This window comes from Xiphias gladius, chromosome 15, assembly GCF_016859285.1.
Source record: "Xiphias gladius isolate SHS-SW01 ecotype Sanya breed wild chromosome 15, ASM1685928v1, whole genome shotgun sequence".
NCBI lineage: Eukaryota > Metazoa > Chordata > Actinopteri > Istiophoriformes > Xiphiidae > Xiphias > Xiphias gladius.
The window spans coordinates 31148055-31163919 of record NC_053414.1 but is presented as its reverse complement, the minus strand read 5'-3'; the positions used below and the strand labels follow the sequence as shown (position 1 = coordinate 31163919).

The 15865-nt window shown below is 38.5% G+C and overlaps 1 protein-coding gene across 2 annotated transcripts; it reads left to right on the top strand.

Moving 5' to 3' along the window:
• The first annotated feature begins 5951 nt into the window (after positions 1-5951).
• saraf (store-operated calcium entry-associated regulatory factor) lies at positions 5952-11597 on the top strand. Of its 2 annotated transcripts, none has more exons than XM_040145715.1 (7): positions 5952-6177; positions 6714-6892; positions 8117-8315; positions 8406-8684; positions 8852-9005; positions 9096-9190; positions 10696-11597. In XM_040145715.1, exons 1-7 carry the CDS (start codon positions 6111-6113, stop codon positions 10719-10721), a joined length of 999 nt encoding a protein of 332 aa, XP_040001649.1. In that variant the 5' UTR covers positions 5952-6110; the 3' UTR covers positions 10722-11597. The 2 variants fall into 2 exon arrangements, with proteins under 2 accessions (XP_040001649.1, XP_040001648.1); XM_040145714.1 differs by having other exon boundaries at positions 6711-6892.
• The last annotated feature ends 4268 nt before the right edge of the window (positions 11598-15865 follow it).

The following is a 15865-nucleotide window of genomic DNA, read 5'->3' as shown; positions in this document are numbered from 1 at the left end:
TAAATTTTCAGCAACTTCTACAGACTCTGATGCTTTAGAGGAGAGCACAGTGACCTGCCTGCCTTACTGACAGTCTTGATGAGTAATTCAGTAGCTGACCAGTTGACTGTGAAAAATGTGACTGGTTTTTTTTTTTTTTCCCCCCAAGGGAAAGAGGGTTTGGTGTACGGATCATCATGTATGCAATGTTTTGTACAATGTAAATAGATTTCTTTCTAAAGATGATCATGATGCATTTTGTGAAGGGCCTTGAATGATGTTGTAAATATTTAACTTATAGCAGAGATTTAATATGGGCTGAACAGTGGGTGATTAAGGAAATAAAAGACCTGGTTTTTACTACAACCACCGTGTTCTGTATTTGTTATTGTAATTTCAGGGAATTGAGTGATTGTTCTTTGAATGTTGAATACCGAGTTACTATGAGTTACTATAAGTTTGATGATTATCTAACGAGTATGGATTTTATAGTTCTTCAAGGCTGGTTAAAAATTAATCTGGAACTGTTGTCATAGCAGGATCAGGACCAAGACATTTTAGAGTGAAGCCCAAACATGAGGCAATTTTGAGAAACAAATGTCTTTTCTAGATTTTATAATGAGAGAGTGTTGATACAATCATGATTTAAGATGTAAAAATGCAGGTTATTGAGAAATTATCATGATCTGTTGGTATAATCATCACAATTTATCTTTCAAAAATACAACAAAATAAAACTTTGTATTCCAGAAAAGAACCAAAACAAATGTAGTTTGAGACATTGTGAGCAAAAAGACATAAACTCAACTAAAAGATTATGACTGTTAACTGACTGACCATGGAGCAGAACATACAGCATATAACTTGATATTAAAATTGGAATTTGTCATTTAAACAATAAAACTTAAATAAATCATCAAATAATTAGCTGCAGAACTTACTTTGCTGAAAATTGTTTATTCATTTAAAACTAGTTTTTGGCTGGACCACAACAGTGGGGCCAGCCCTATAAACGCAAGTGTCCCTGACTGACTGACTGACTGAGTGATGAAGTTACACCATTGGTTGGCTGGCCGAGTGTTGAGTTTCTCCATTGGCCGTTGCTCTTTCAAAATGAATTGGTGCAAACAGTTTCTAATGCATCATCAGGGGGACATTTACAGGCAGTCTTGCCACCTAAGCACCTTTGTCGCTAGATTTACCAATCCCTTTAGCGACCTTTCTTCACAAAAGTACCTATTGACTAATCTAGCAACTTTGTTGACCATCCTCAGCAACTTTCCTGACCATCCTCAGCAACTTTCCGTAGAAGAGAGTCACCAGTATTTCCCCGCGAATGCAAGGTCGGACTTTCCCTCTACAGGCACCCCTCTCGATGCGTCTCATTCAAATTAGGGCACGGTAGCTGACACGTGAATGAGCTTCTAACTTTCTCTGTGAGTGATTATTTTACAATTAAATACAGCTAAAATCACAGCACAGCCGCAGTCTTTAAATTATGTGTATGGTGATTTTTTCAGATGACGCCATGGTTATAAAATCAGGATTTTAGCTATTCTTTGGAAAAGGCTTGTGACTGCTGGTTAATATGTAGTCTTAATGGGCTGCATTACAGTCACTATTTCATACTTGTTCCGTTGTCTGACAACAGAAACAGAAGAACATGTAAATGAGAACAGCTTTATTAGGACTTTGGTTGTATTAAAATACTGTATATTTGAGCACAGAGAGAAGCAAACAGATATAGGGCGATCCAGCCATTAGGAAGTAAAGAGAGGTTGGTATGATTATCACTGAAAAGTCTCTTGCATATCCATCAGAGAGAACCATACTTCATGCACCAACTTCACTCATACTCCAACCACATTCACTGGGTATATCTGATGATCATCAGTGATCAAATGTGGAAACACTGCAGCTCAATGCAGACCAAATAACAGCCACAAAAGCAGGAACACACAGAAATGACTTATGTCCATGAATGTAATGGGAGGGTTTCCAACACTCCTACCTCATTTAACTGCAATTATATGATCAGCACTGAGCTGATTTATAATTGTGGATCATGGTTTTAACTCTATTAATTTTGCCTGTATTTCAAAATACAAGCGCACTGATGTTGAAGATAACTTCATCCAGGATAAAGGAATCAATCCTCAAACTGATTTCAAAGAACTAAATTAGCTGGATGGGAATTAACAGGATTGTTTTAGCCAGATAAAAACATGTTTGTCTGGATTAGGTAAACTACATTTGAAGAACATAGCCAGGGTTGTCAGATATCTGTCTTTGAGATTTCTGCCTCCAACCCAGTACAATACATTAAAAGTGGTAACTGGGCAGTTTGGGCTCAGGTGGTAGAACGGGTTGTCCACTGATCGCAGGGTCAGCGGTTCAATCCCCAGCTCCTCCTGTCCGGATGCTGAAGTGTCGTTGGGCAAGACAATGAACCCTAAGTTGCCTCACTTCTAAATCGCTTTGGATAAAAGCATCTGCCAAATTAGTAAATGTAATGTAACTGGTTTTAACTTTGTTTATGCCTATGGAGATGCTGTTTTTATGAAAAAATAAAAAATAAACATATACGTATATATACTGCTCTCTGTCAAAATTTGTAAAACCATAGTTGTTAAAGCTCTCATCAGGGGTGGAGTGGAAATAAAAATTGAGACTTTTGACTGGGACTGACCCACCAAAACCCATCTGAAGCCACACCATCACATGCAGCCTTTGTCACACTTTACAAGAATCATGCAGTACATACAGGCTAAAATAACTATGATGAGTTGTAGAACAATACATGAAATATAAATTATATTATTTTGTAATGTTAGTCTAATTGTTATTTACACAGTTCAATTACAGATTCTATGATGATTTTATAGTTCATAGTAGTTTGTGAAGAAAAAGTGTCAGATACATCTTTTCACATTACAGTCAACAACTACAACAACCAAGTAGCTACTGTCTGAACCATATACCATATAACAGTCCACACACTAAAAAGTATCAACAAAAACTGAACATTAAAAAGTGAGGTAGCTCGTGATTAATGCTGTTCAGTTTGAGTCCTATTCAACACTACTGTTTTTCACTTTGCACTTTGTGTAACTACAAGTTAGTAGCTGTAGAGCATGTGAGAGTAGAATTCAAACCAGACAGTGTAGTAGTAAATACAGCACCAGACATAATTTTATTTTTTTTTTTTCCTTTTCAATAAACTCAGAACAGCTTCCTACTGTCTTCTGCCTACCCCTCTGTAAAACTGGACTGGTGTTTGTACCGGACTCACTGGGAGCTGGTGTTTGTACCAGATTCACTGCGAGCTGTTGTTTGGACTCACTGAGAGCTGTTGTATGAACTGAACTCACTGGGAACTGTGGTCCTGAATCCACTCTGCTGCTCGGCTGATATAAAGTTATTTGAAGCTTTTCGATTTTTCTATATTGCAAAGTCTTTTGTCTGAGCTTTTTCAGCCACAGCTCTAGGTTCAATGTCCACTGCTTCATCAGTGTTTAAACCATGGTAAAGAGGCTGTGGTTTGGGGGGTTATGAGGGACATAATGGCCAATTTAATAATTTGGTTTACTGTGTTTAGTGGTTGGAAAATGCTGGTCTGAGGATGAAAAGTATTGGGTGACCAGTAAGTCTCAGGACCAGCTGAAAGAAGGGACACTTTGGGGGGCTCAGTTCTTGGATTTGTAGTCCCTGAAATTTCAGTGTGTCTTGGGGGCTCAATGTGCAGTCTAACCACAAATTAAGTGTTCTTTTTTTAATGTTAATAATTAATGGGTAACAGCCTAATTCTGCCCTGCATGTATTAGTCTGGGTTTTTCTTTGGATGTTTAATATGGACATACAGAATTCTGCATGCTGGGACTCTATGGGATGCCCATCCCATCTAATGTGTTCCTGATGACTGAGTGGACCCCAGACTTCTCTACCATAAAGGGTGGTTGGTTGGATTATGCTTTCAAATATTTTAGTCCAAACTCTAATTAGTATGTCCATTTTGTAAAAATTTCTTCTAACTGCATAAAATGCTCTACATGCTTTTGTTTCAGTGCATTCACTGCCAGACCAAAGTTACCTGAGACACTGATTTTGAGCCCCAGGTAATCATAATATAGGGTGTGATCTAGATGGGTGCTCCCTAACTTGAATTGGCATTTGGTTTCCTGAGATCTGGGCTTCTTTAGGAAGATCATGATTTTAGATTTGTTAAAGTTGACTGTCAGGGCCCAGTTCTGATAGTACACTCCAGGAGGTTCAGGTGCTGCTGTAGTCCTTGTTGTGTGGGTGACAGCCACAATATATCATCAGCATAGAGCAAGATTTTGACTTCCTTATTGTTAAGGGTAAACCTGGGGTTGCAGATTGTACTGCTGGGTCATTAATATAGATGTTAAATAGAGTTGGAGATAAGCTTTTTCCCTGAAAGACACCACTCCCTTGAGAGAGGAGATCTGTAGTTTTTTTTTTTGCCAGTTTTTACTCCACATTTATTACTGACCTTCTTTGACTTAATCTTGAGAATTTTACAATATAATCCCTTTTACCAAATAGAATAAAAACACCTTTTTAAAATCAATAAAACATGCAATTTTTTTTTTTTAACAAAATTGAAAAACTGAAGCAGGGCCTGTCTCATCTCAGGGCTACTGTATTTCAGCATGTGTCCGGATGCCATCAGGTCCACATGCTTTGCCAGATTTTAGTTTTTTTATGTTGTTTTCTCATTCTTTCTTTGTAATAAGGTAATCAAGGGGGTTCTGATTATTTTTTAATTGTTGATCCAAGGATTTTAAATTTTTCTTGAATTTCTTTCTGTTCATGATTGAAATTGTTATGTGAAATTTTTTTCATATTGTTTTTCAAAATGATCTTTCCGAATGTTTCCATTTTGTAGGGCCAGGTTGTATTTTTCATTGTTAAACTCCCAGAACTGATTTTGATCAATGGACTCTAGTTTCTCTTAGTTTCTAATCGTGATGTTGTATTTCTTGAGTTATTATCTGTTTGTATTCTCTTAGCGTTTCAACATCATTTTGTCTCATGTCTGTTTTGTGTCTGACATTGTCTAGACATTGTCTAGATTGGACTGCTGTCTTAATTTTTTAAAGATATTTTTGCAGTCCTTGTCGTACCACTCTTCCTTTTTCAGTCTCTGTTTAGATCCAGAGCTGTTCTTAGTGAGACCTGCTTAACTGGCTCATCTATGATAAATATAATTTATTTTTGCAATAGCCATGTTTAAATGGTTTGGTTGAAACTGTTAAGAAGAATTAATTAGATGAGTGATTTCAGGTGAAGTGATTACATTTTTAAATCCAACTTCACCATCAGGAGTCTAGAGCTCATGTTCTGTTATTGTCAAATGTACAGTTGGTTTTATATATACATTTAATTGGCAGTGATCTGATCATGGGGCCTGTGGTCTGACTGTGAATGCACAAATGAGGGAGGGGTCCATGTTAGTGATTACTTAATTGACTACACTAGTCCCAGGGGCTGAGTATGTGAATCTTGCCAAAGAGTCCCCTTCATCATCCTGCCATTAAGCATATACAGCCCGCAGGAGCCCCATTTTGTTCACAACATTGTCTTGATTGCGACTAGTTAGTGGTGGGGGTGAGGTGTAGAGAGGACTGTTCAAAGACGCGGTGGTAATGTTGGATTTTCTAGAAAGTTTTCATCTTAAGAGGGCGACTCAAGGGGGGTAGTGTAGGCAGCACATGTTCAGATCTCTCTTTCTCTGTCTCTGTTTCTCTCTGTCTCTCTCCTACTCTGATGTTTTATTTCTTTCACACTAAGCTATTGGCCTACTTGTGTAGCGACCCACCTGGAAAAGTTCCGGTTCTTCTGGTGGCCACTCCGCCATTAGATTTCACACATTTACGTCTTCCATTTCTATGAATCCGATCTGTGTGATTGGGTCAACTGACCTTTTATCTACCGTCGTACCCGTTTCCCATTGGTTGGGGACGGCGAAAACAGATGACGCAACAGGAAATGTAAGCGTCGCTGTTGAGACTTCAGATGTGCTCCGGTGAAATAAGAGGAAATAAGGAGACAAGTTTCCACTTTAATAACAACTTTAATTAGCTCCTGTGGGAACACACAGCAGGGAAATGAAGCGGTTTATTACAGCTGTGATGCAGTTTCTGATGGTTGGACACGTCCAGAGTTGGGATGACGGTACGTTCTACTTCAGTTCTATTTTAATGTGCGAGTCAGGATTATAGCCGGCCGCCATGTTTAGGAAATGTAACAAACTCCTCCACTTTCGCTCACGTCCCTCACACTTGAAACAAAATGAACTATGACTTTATAGTCTGCAGTACATCAGTTATTTTTAATGCCAGCATTTCTTTGAACGGTACCACTCTGTTTGGCTCCAGTTATAAAGGCGTTTAATTAGCTGTAGTTAATGGCTTTAAGAATGGTTAATACATTATTAACTAAGGCTTCCTAGATTAGTTATAGTTTATTAATAAGCACAGCTTCTGGGTAGTCAGGTTTTGGCAAATCCTCCTCAAGCAAAAACTTTGTCTTATTATCTGTTTAATTCATGAGGGAGACCTCTCCAGTTAACTGTTTGACCACTAATTTTCTGGAAAAAATCTGCAGGACATCTGGATCAAACTCCATCTTGAAACTGATGATTAACATTTACAGCTGTACACCTGATGGATTATTGTAGAACCTGCCTTTTTCTCCTCTCCCCACAGCAGGCAGTGTGCTGCTGCGGGACGTCCAGGTGTTGACACTGTACAAGGGTCGCTACACCACAGCAAGGCGCTCAAGCCCCATCCCTCAGCTCCAGTGTGTTGGAGGCTCAGCGGGCTGCCAGACTTTCATCCCAGAGGTGGTCCAGTGTCAGAACAAAGGCTGGGATGGAGTGAATGTACAGGTGAGGAGAGAGAGATGAGGTGTATGGAGTATAACATTAACTCTGAGCAGGGGGACATCTGTTGATTAATTTGCAGACTATTTTGTTGATTAATCAACTAGTCTACAAAATGCTACAAAAAAGCAAAAAATTGCCATCATATTCTGTCAAAGTCCAAGTTTATGTTTTGAAATTGTTCACTTTGTCAAACCAACAGTCTAAACCAAAGAGCTTTAGTTTACTATCACAGAAGATGAAGAAAACCCATAAATGTTCCGTTTTTAGAGGGCACAACCTGCAGATTTTTTTCTGTGGCATTTTTGCTCAAAAAGTGACTTAATAGATTGATTGACTATCACAATTGAGTTTACAATTAATTATCTGATCTGATCATTATCTGATCTATTGATCATTTTAGCTGTAGTTCTGAGTGCCACTGGTTGTAGAATTGGTCATGAAGCTGTCCAGATATTCAAATTTGGTGACTTTCATTAGGTAGCCTGAAAGTAGGCAAGTTAATCTGGTAGATTTCCCATCCATAACCACATAAACCTGGGGTTTGATTCCCAGTAACAGTATCTGTAGTCTAACCAGATCCCAACTGATAATCTGCCAGGCTCAAGTATGGACTGTTATGTATGGGTGTCCGTGTATCTTTCAGTCTATAAATGACAAGAAATGTCAGAGATAAGTTTGAGGTCATTTAGAAACACTGTCTCTGTTACAGAGATTGTCCACCAGAGAGCATTTAACACTGTCAAACATCCTGCTTAGTACAGAGCCCGGTCACAAATCTTTAAATGTTTACGCATTCTAAAATCTCAAATATCAATATTGGTATCAGCCTCAAAAATTCAGTATTGATCAGGTTATAATTCCAATAAACACAACTGGCTGTGTCCGCCAGTGGGAAGTTGGTGAGAGATCTTGTCCTTGTTGCTGCACTAATCACTTCTATTGGTCAGGATAGCTGCTGAGTTTGGGGGGGGGGGCATTACATGAATCATGGCAGCTTCTTGATGCAGCTTCTTGTTCAGGCTTTTCTTCTTGTTGACCCAATGCAAGGAGGTGTGACTGACTGTAAACTGAGTAATGGTTGTAATAGAACTCATATAAGTCTTTGATTTTGGAGAGGAAGAGTTGTTTAGCACAGGAACAAGAAGTCAGGGTGTGTGTGATTATGTGAGGAACCCTCTTCCTTGATGTGTTTTGAATGATGTTGTAACCCTCCCATCCCTTTAACAGTGGGAGTGTAAGACTGATATGGACAACGCATACCGATTTGGTCGCATCGAGGTGAGCTGTGAGGGTTATAGCCACCCTGCTGATGCTTACATACTGAAGGGCTCCTGTGGGCTTGAGTATTCATTGGAACTGACTGAAGAGGGCCAGAGGAGAACACAAGGCAGCTGGGGCTCCCACAGTGGATTCAAAGGATTTGGAGGTTGGAGGATAGAGATATAAGATTAATGAGGCTTCATCTTCACATGGACAAGATATTTAGAAACTTTCTTTTTCTGTTTGTATCTCTCAGGTCTTGGGGGCTTTGCTTCCACTTTCTTCAGCAGTTTCTTCGGAAACAGGCATCAGCAGCAGAGCCGTCAGAGCTCATCCATCTCAAGCAGCGAAGACTCAGGAGGCCTGCTGGTGGTCGTTGTGCTTCTGCTCTTAGCTTACGGTGTCTACAAGCTGTTCCTCAGTGTGAACACAGCCCAATTGGGGCAGAACAGAGGACAGGCTGGGTACCCCAGAGATAATCACCATGGCTCCACCGCAGGACCACCACCCCCGGGATTCAAACCTGAATTCACAGGTAGCTGATGCAGAAGCATATAGTGTGGATAGCGCGACAGTAGATGGTCTGTTTCGCACTGCAGATTCTCTGTGGAATAATAAGCGGCCAGCTTGTAGAGCTGTAGTGTGAAATAAGATTACAACTACCTCTCTGAAATCTAGAATCTCCTATTGTTTTCTGTCCAGGCTGTCCCGGTTCCAACTCAGGCTATGGTTTCCATAGTGACTACATTCATGGACAACAGTATCCAGGAGGCCGAGCTGCTTCTGGCACAGGTGGAGGCTTCTGGACTGGCATGGGGACAGGAGGGGTGCTGGGATATCTTTTTGCTCGTCAGAGGTCAGTAAAGAGATGGAGAGAGAAATGAGAGAACATCATACTTCTTCTATTTCAGTCAGACCCCTTGGGTTATTTATGTTTGTTTTGCAGAAACCAGCCCTCCAACTACTCCAGTTACAATGACTGCAGACGACCTCCTGCTACAGACTCCTCCTCTTCCTCCTGTGGGACACGCACTGCCTCAGGTACGTTAGCATGTTAGCTAACAGAGCCACACACATACACACACACACACACACTTGTGAATCCATCAACCTTTACCACGTGTGACATCAAAACTGTTAAACTGATTAGATACTGATGAAAAGATTGATATTGATACTAAATATCTAGTTGACTTTTCAGATGGTTTGTGTAGGGCATGTGATGATTTTTATGATTACACATGGGTGATATGACTGTATATACTTTGATGCCACTGAAATTAATCTATTAAGAGATTTTGCTCTACATTTCATATAATCAAGGTAGATACACTGTCTTTTTTCATATCACTAATGAGTATGGAGAGTCTATTGTCCCATCTAACGTTCTATAAATGCTTTTTCAGAGGCATTGCAATGGAGGCTAATGAGTCAGCCACAAAAATGTGACTGGTCCCTCCGCTGGAGTGTGGATTTGACAGGTTATTGGCTTGTCACTATGACAAGCCAAGTAAACTGCTAAACTAAAATACTGATGCATTCATGTAAAAGTAGCATTTTATTGTTGTGGTAAGCTGAGGCGGAGGTAATTTTAACTATTTTGTAGAAGGCTGCAGCTAATTATTCTTTTCATTATGGATTGTTCTGTTTATTACTTTCTTAATTAATCAGTTGATTTTTTTGATTTGTAAAAATTCAGAAAATAGTGAGAATTGTTGTCTCAGTTACCAGAGCTCAAAGGGACACCTTCAAATCGCTTGTCTTGGTTTATTTATAATATATTAGCTCTTTATATGTAATCTTTGTATAGTCTTAATTTGTAAACTAGATAAAGCGGTCTAATTAATGTCGTGCAATAAAAAAATACGTTTCCCTCTGAAATGTGGTGGAGTAGCAGTATAAAGTAGCATGAAAGGAAAAGACTCAATTAAAGTACAAGTACCTCAAATTTATACTTAAGCACAGTACTTGAATAAATGTACTTTTTTACATTCCACCACTGTGGATTAGATTAGTATGGAAGCAAATTTTAGTCACAAAAGAAAAAAATGGAGGCCTTATCTCAGAATTATGAATTCCATATATCATAATTATTGAATCTGGATCTTGTAGTTACAAGGTGACTGTTATAGTGTATTCTGTGACCTGATCGAAAGTTTCAGCTATACTGCAAACATTTTATTTTGATAGTTGTTACCAAATGGTACCTTAGTATTTTGATTGGGTCACAGATTTTGATAGCCTTTCTGATGTATGACTGTGTATACATTAAGGCCCTGTACTGGTTTAGCTGTTCCTGAACCAACAAAGAGACTCAGAGCTGTCTCAAACCAAGGAGGAAGGAAAGCAAATTAAAGATGAGGATCAGATTTCATGATTATGAGATAGCAGGTCATAATTATGAGATTTGAAAGTCATGATTATGAGATAAGGCCTTCAATTGTTTTTGTTTGGTGAATGTACTGGGAATGTCGCGGCAGTTTATTAGCATCCAGAGACTTGCTGTCGGTCCAGCTGGCTGACTACGATCTTTATTCGTTTGTTAGGATTTGGAGGAACCAAGAGAAGGTAGAAGCTGTGGAAGTGGACAGATTCTCTACAGTGGATGGCACTGGAATTTAAGTGGTGCGCTAATGACAGACAAACTCAGTGTTTGCTGGTGGCAGGTCAAACATAACAAAAGCACCATGCGAAGAGCCTCACGTGCAGAGATGAATTCGTCCGACAATATACAATGGTAACTTTGCTACTCAGTTCTGCATTCCTCTAAAGAGCTCACTGTGATTTCTTCTACTGACAGGAAGCTCTTGTTTTTCTGTGAACATGTGCTTTGAGCTTTTGCCTAAAGGCTTCAGTGTTTGGAAGAACAACTTTCGCGTATTTTAAGAAGAGGATGATCTTGAAGATGTTCATGGACTTGATGAGCTGTTTGTAGGCAAGATGACATATTTTAATGCAAATCCACTCTATAATTCATACATTTTATTCGTGTGGTCTTGTTGAGGGAATAATTGTCTACGTTTTTTTCTCTGCACTCCTCTTGACTTTCTTTGTGGGAATGAGTGTTTTGTGCCTCAGACACAGAAATGAAAACTGTAGTACCTCTTGCATACACATAAAAGAAATGATGGGAGAAATGGAGAAAATAATGTGCACAGGTTCTCTGTCTGGCCCTGGGCTCCCTTGTTTAGCTGCAGCTGAATACAGGTAAGAATCATGACTGATAACATTTGAAATAGTTAATCATTAAAGTCTCTCTCTTTTGTGTACATTCATCCAATTTCATCAGTGATTCATTTGCCCTCATACCTTTACTTTCCATATCATTTAATGAAATCAGTTTAAATGTGAATTGCATTTTTAACCGTGTTAGGTCTTGTAGTATACATATTTTGAAGAAATTATGTGTCATATTTTGGTAACTTGCTAATAAAAATGTGTCTTTTTGATCAGCCTTTTGCAACTCTCTTTGTCTGTTCCTTTGTCTGTTGATAAACAGACATCCTCTACAGGATGTCTGTTTATCAATCCACCTCCAAACTTATTTAAAACATCAACATGCTCTGAACTGTAAGTGCCGTATGTCAGCTGTGTGTTTGGTGAAGCAGCTAAAGTGAAAAACATTACAGCACACAGTTTTCCTAGGCACTCTCCCATCCAAGTACTGACCAGGCCTGACCCTGCATAGCTTCTGAGATCAGACAGCATCAGTTGTTTTCAGTGTGGTTGTATGTAGCCACATACCCTGTCTAGAGAATAGACAGTGTAAGTGCACCAACATTCAAAAGTTAAGATTCCATATTCAAAGACTTGACTGTGATTTGCATAGAGCAGCATGTTACACTGCAGTGAAATTCTTACTTTACCGTCCCCATCATGTAAAAGGGGGGGACTAAAAAGAATATAAAGTTCCTTAAAAAGGAGAAATATAATAAAAGTATCAGGAAAGGCACAGGTTAAGAAGCCTGTTTTTAGTAGAGGTGGTCGGATGGTAGGTGTCAAACGAAGAATACCTTGTAACTGATGACTTCTGAAGCTTCAAATGTCTGCTGTACAAATGAGGTACTTGATGTGGCGGAAGGCATTTTTCATCTCTTCGAACCATTGGACTATGTCAGGAGCATCTTTAGTCGTAGCTTTGCGCAGGATACATTGCATTATCTGCAAGCCATGCTTGACAATAGTTTACAAGACCCAGGTATGAGAACAGTTCGGTTTTCGTCTGCGGTCTTTCAATGTCTTTGACAGTCTTCACTCTGTCTGGGGATACATATCGACATCCATCTTTCAACACATATCACAAATAGTTAACAAAATTTTGACAAAACTGGAACTTGGTGAGAGAGGCTCTATGTCCACACGCAGCTGTGTAAGAAGAGTTGGGGGATTTTTGATGCAATCTGACTGCTGGAGAGGCCAGTAGGATATCATCCACTTACTTAAATAGTATCAACGAACCAGGTAAGGCTAATTGAGACAAGTGCATATTCACTGCAGCCAAATAAACAGCTAATGAATCGACAAACCCATTGGTAACCGACATCCCACATAATGCTAATTTCTGTTTGTGAATGCAAATAAATCTTGAATATTTTCATGTACTTGAATTGAAAATATGCAAAGATCCACTACTGTATACCATTTGGAATCCGCTGGCAGGGCTGCTAGAATGGAATTAGTATTATGTACAACTGGAGCCACAGAGAAAACAGCATCATTAACTTTCCCTAAGTCTTGTGTAAACGATACTTATTTGTTGTGGGTTTTAAAATTGGGTTTACAGGAGTATTATTTTGCAGTTGCCTTTTGACAATTTCTCCTTTAATAAACTTTCAATAACTGGTCTAATTCCTTATTCCTTCTCTTTGGAAAGTGGATATTGCTTCACATATAGTGGATATTTGCTAGGATTCATTTTGGCTTAATAGGGTGGCAAATTCACGAATCCCACATGATTAGCATGCAGTGCCCATAAATCTAATGGGACTGAAGCTAATATTGATGGAGGTTTAATTGAAACTTCTGTGGCCTTTTCTGTAGAAATGTATGGTTTAATATAATTTTTTAAGTATGTGTTAAAAAAAATGTGTTGGCTCATCTCCAAATGACCAGACAACATAACCTTTATTCTGTTCTTTATTTTCTGGAAAGTATTGATATTGAGTAAGTATTGAGTAAGATATTGATTAAAAAAAGATTCAAGTAGATGACAAATATCTGCAAAGTCGGTTCTTACTGCACATACAAAAGGTTAAATGTCATCTAAACGTTTTTCCACAAGAGCAAAAGTCCATATGGTGAAATATAAAAACACAGTGGGTTTGTTGTATTTTTTTTGTCTGGATCAATTAATTTATCTGTAAAGGGCAGGTCCACAGGTTTCATTTTCAAAATCTTTGCTGCTGCTTGGCACATAGCAACTTTTTAATACGATCAATTGTAAATAAATGGACAACAAAATAAATATTTAACAAAATGAATGTAGTCTTATGAGATTCATAAATGCTGTTGGAGAATAACTGATATGTTTTATGTGAGGGAATATGAACTTCCACACCATCAGGTGAACATAAAATAGTTGCATTTAGTTTACCCAACAAATCATGTCCCAATAAAGAAACTGAACTGTAGAACTTACAACAAATGAATGTTGGAGTTTCATTCCATCCAAATATACTTGTAATGGAATAGATAATGGCTCTGTTTGTGGGACACCTCTAATACCGGCACATTGGACGGTTTGTACTCAAAGGACATATCAGATCTTTTTTTCTCAAACATGAAATAGTTGCTCCTATATCTACCAAAAGTGGAATCCGTTTTCCTGACTCACATTACGCAATTGCGGTATCTCTGACGGTGTATCAGAAATGTGAAATTGTGGAGCATTAATTGTAAATTCGCAATTACCATTTATGTCCCGTTGTCTGTAGTCCTGTTTCCTCCACAATAAATTTGCTGGTTGGTCAGGGGTTGACTGAGTCTGCTGTTGATGCACATCAGCTCCAGCCTGCTGAGATACATAAGGATGTGCTGTTGCCTGTGAAGAGAAAACAGCTGGTGCATGTGAGGGAGGGTGAAGTTGTAACTGAGAGCCATAAATGTCTCCTGGAACTTGACAGTCATCCTGTTTCAACTTGGAGTCTCTAGACCAATGCCCTGGCCTCAGACAATAATGACATACAGTAGTCACCCCCCAACTCTACGATTCCTTCTGCCCCAGGTGAAGCCTCTTTCTTTTTTGCCCCAGACCACCTCATGCTCTATTTACTCCCCTGCCTCTCTGTGAGGTGCCCTGAAAAGCCATGAATTCCTCTTAATTTTCTGGTATCATCTGTATAGCTTTTGTTTTTCAGCTTTGATGTTGCAAATAATGCAATAGCATCTCACTCTCTTATTTTCTATAACAACTCTGCCGGGCTTTACAGAATAAAAAATTGGTGCAGATAATTTTAGAGTATATTCAGACTGTTAATGCAAATCATGAACATTGAAGCAAAAAGGTAATCTGCCTCATCTAAAATTTCTAACATGGCTTGCTCTCTCAAACACTTCTGAAATCTTGATGCATAATCAGACATTTGTTCATTAAGTCTACATTTGCAAATTAATACTTTTATTACATCTCTTAATGTGCAGCATTTGTCTTTAGAAGTTTTCTAAGTTCTTTAATCTGAATGTCTTTATGATTTTTACTTAACCATGGAAATTTCTTTAATTTTTCCTTACTTTCATTATTTCCTGGGCAGATCATGTTCAGACTTATTCTTAATGATGACAGGTTTACATTTTGATAGCTTACTGGTCTGTGACCCCATGGTACAATTTCATAAACTTAAAATACACACAGGTACCTAAATGTAACACACACAACATATATACATGAAAGAGCTCGTTTGTGGGTCTGTTACAAAATTTTCTGATTATGGACTTAAATGCTGTACACAAAAAGCCGCTCAAGACTTATGCTTGCCTTATTTTATATATATATAATTATTATTCCCATAATTAACATTTAACATTCTTTACACTCATATATTCAGTATTTCTTTATTCTCTGGTGGGACTCCAACCCACCCTCTTTATACCAGGACTCAAACCCGTATTTCTTTATATTTCTTTTATTCTCTGGTGGGACTTGAACCCACTTTCTTTATACCGAGATTCAAACCTATATTGCTTTATATTTCTTTTATTCTCTGATGGGAGTCCAGCCCAGTTTCTTAATACTGGGACTTGAACCCATATTTCTTTATATTTCTTTATTTTCTGGTGGGACTTGAAACCACCTTCTTTATACAGCATCAACACACATATGCAAAAGTATATTAATGTTTTCAATATTGAAGTAGGCCTACTTAAAATACTAGGCCTATGTTATAGCCAATGCAGAGACATCCACAAATTTATCGAAATCAGTTTAGATTCTTTTATGGTGTGGCCTGTGAAGCACGCAGAGAAAAAACATATACAAAGTAAAATAAAGAAAAGATCTGCTTAGCTTATTAGCCGGACACTGACACGTTTGTGTTACCAATTGTAATTATGGATATTAGGGATGAGGTCTGCATAGTTGAAGAAGGAGTCAGAAGAGATTGATTGTGTCCATCTAAGTTTAATGACGAGCTTGGTTCATTCATGCTAAAGACAGAATCAGTGGCGGAGAATGACAATTTGACAAAGAATGGAGTTGCCTTAAATACAGTAAAAGAGCCT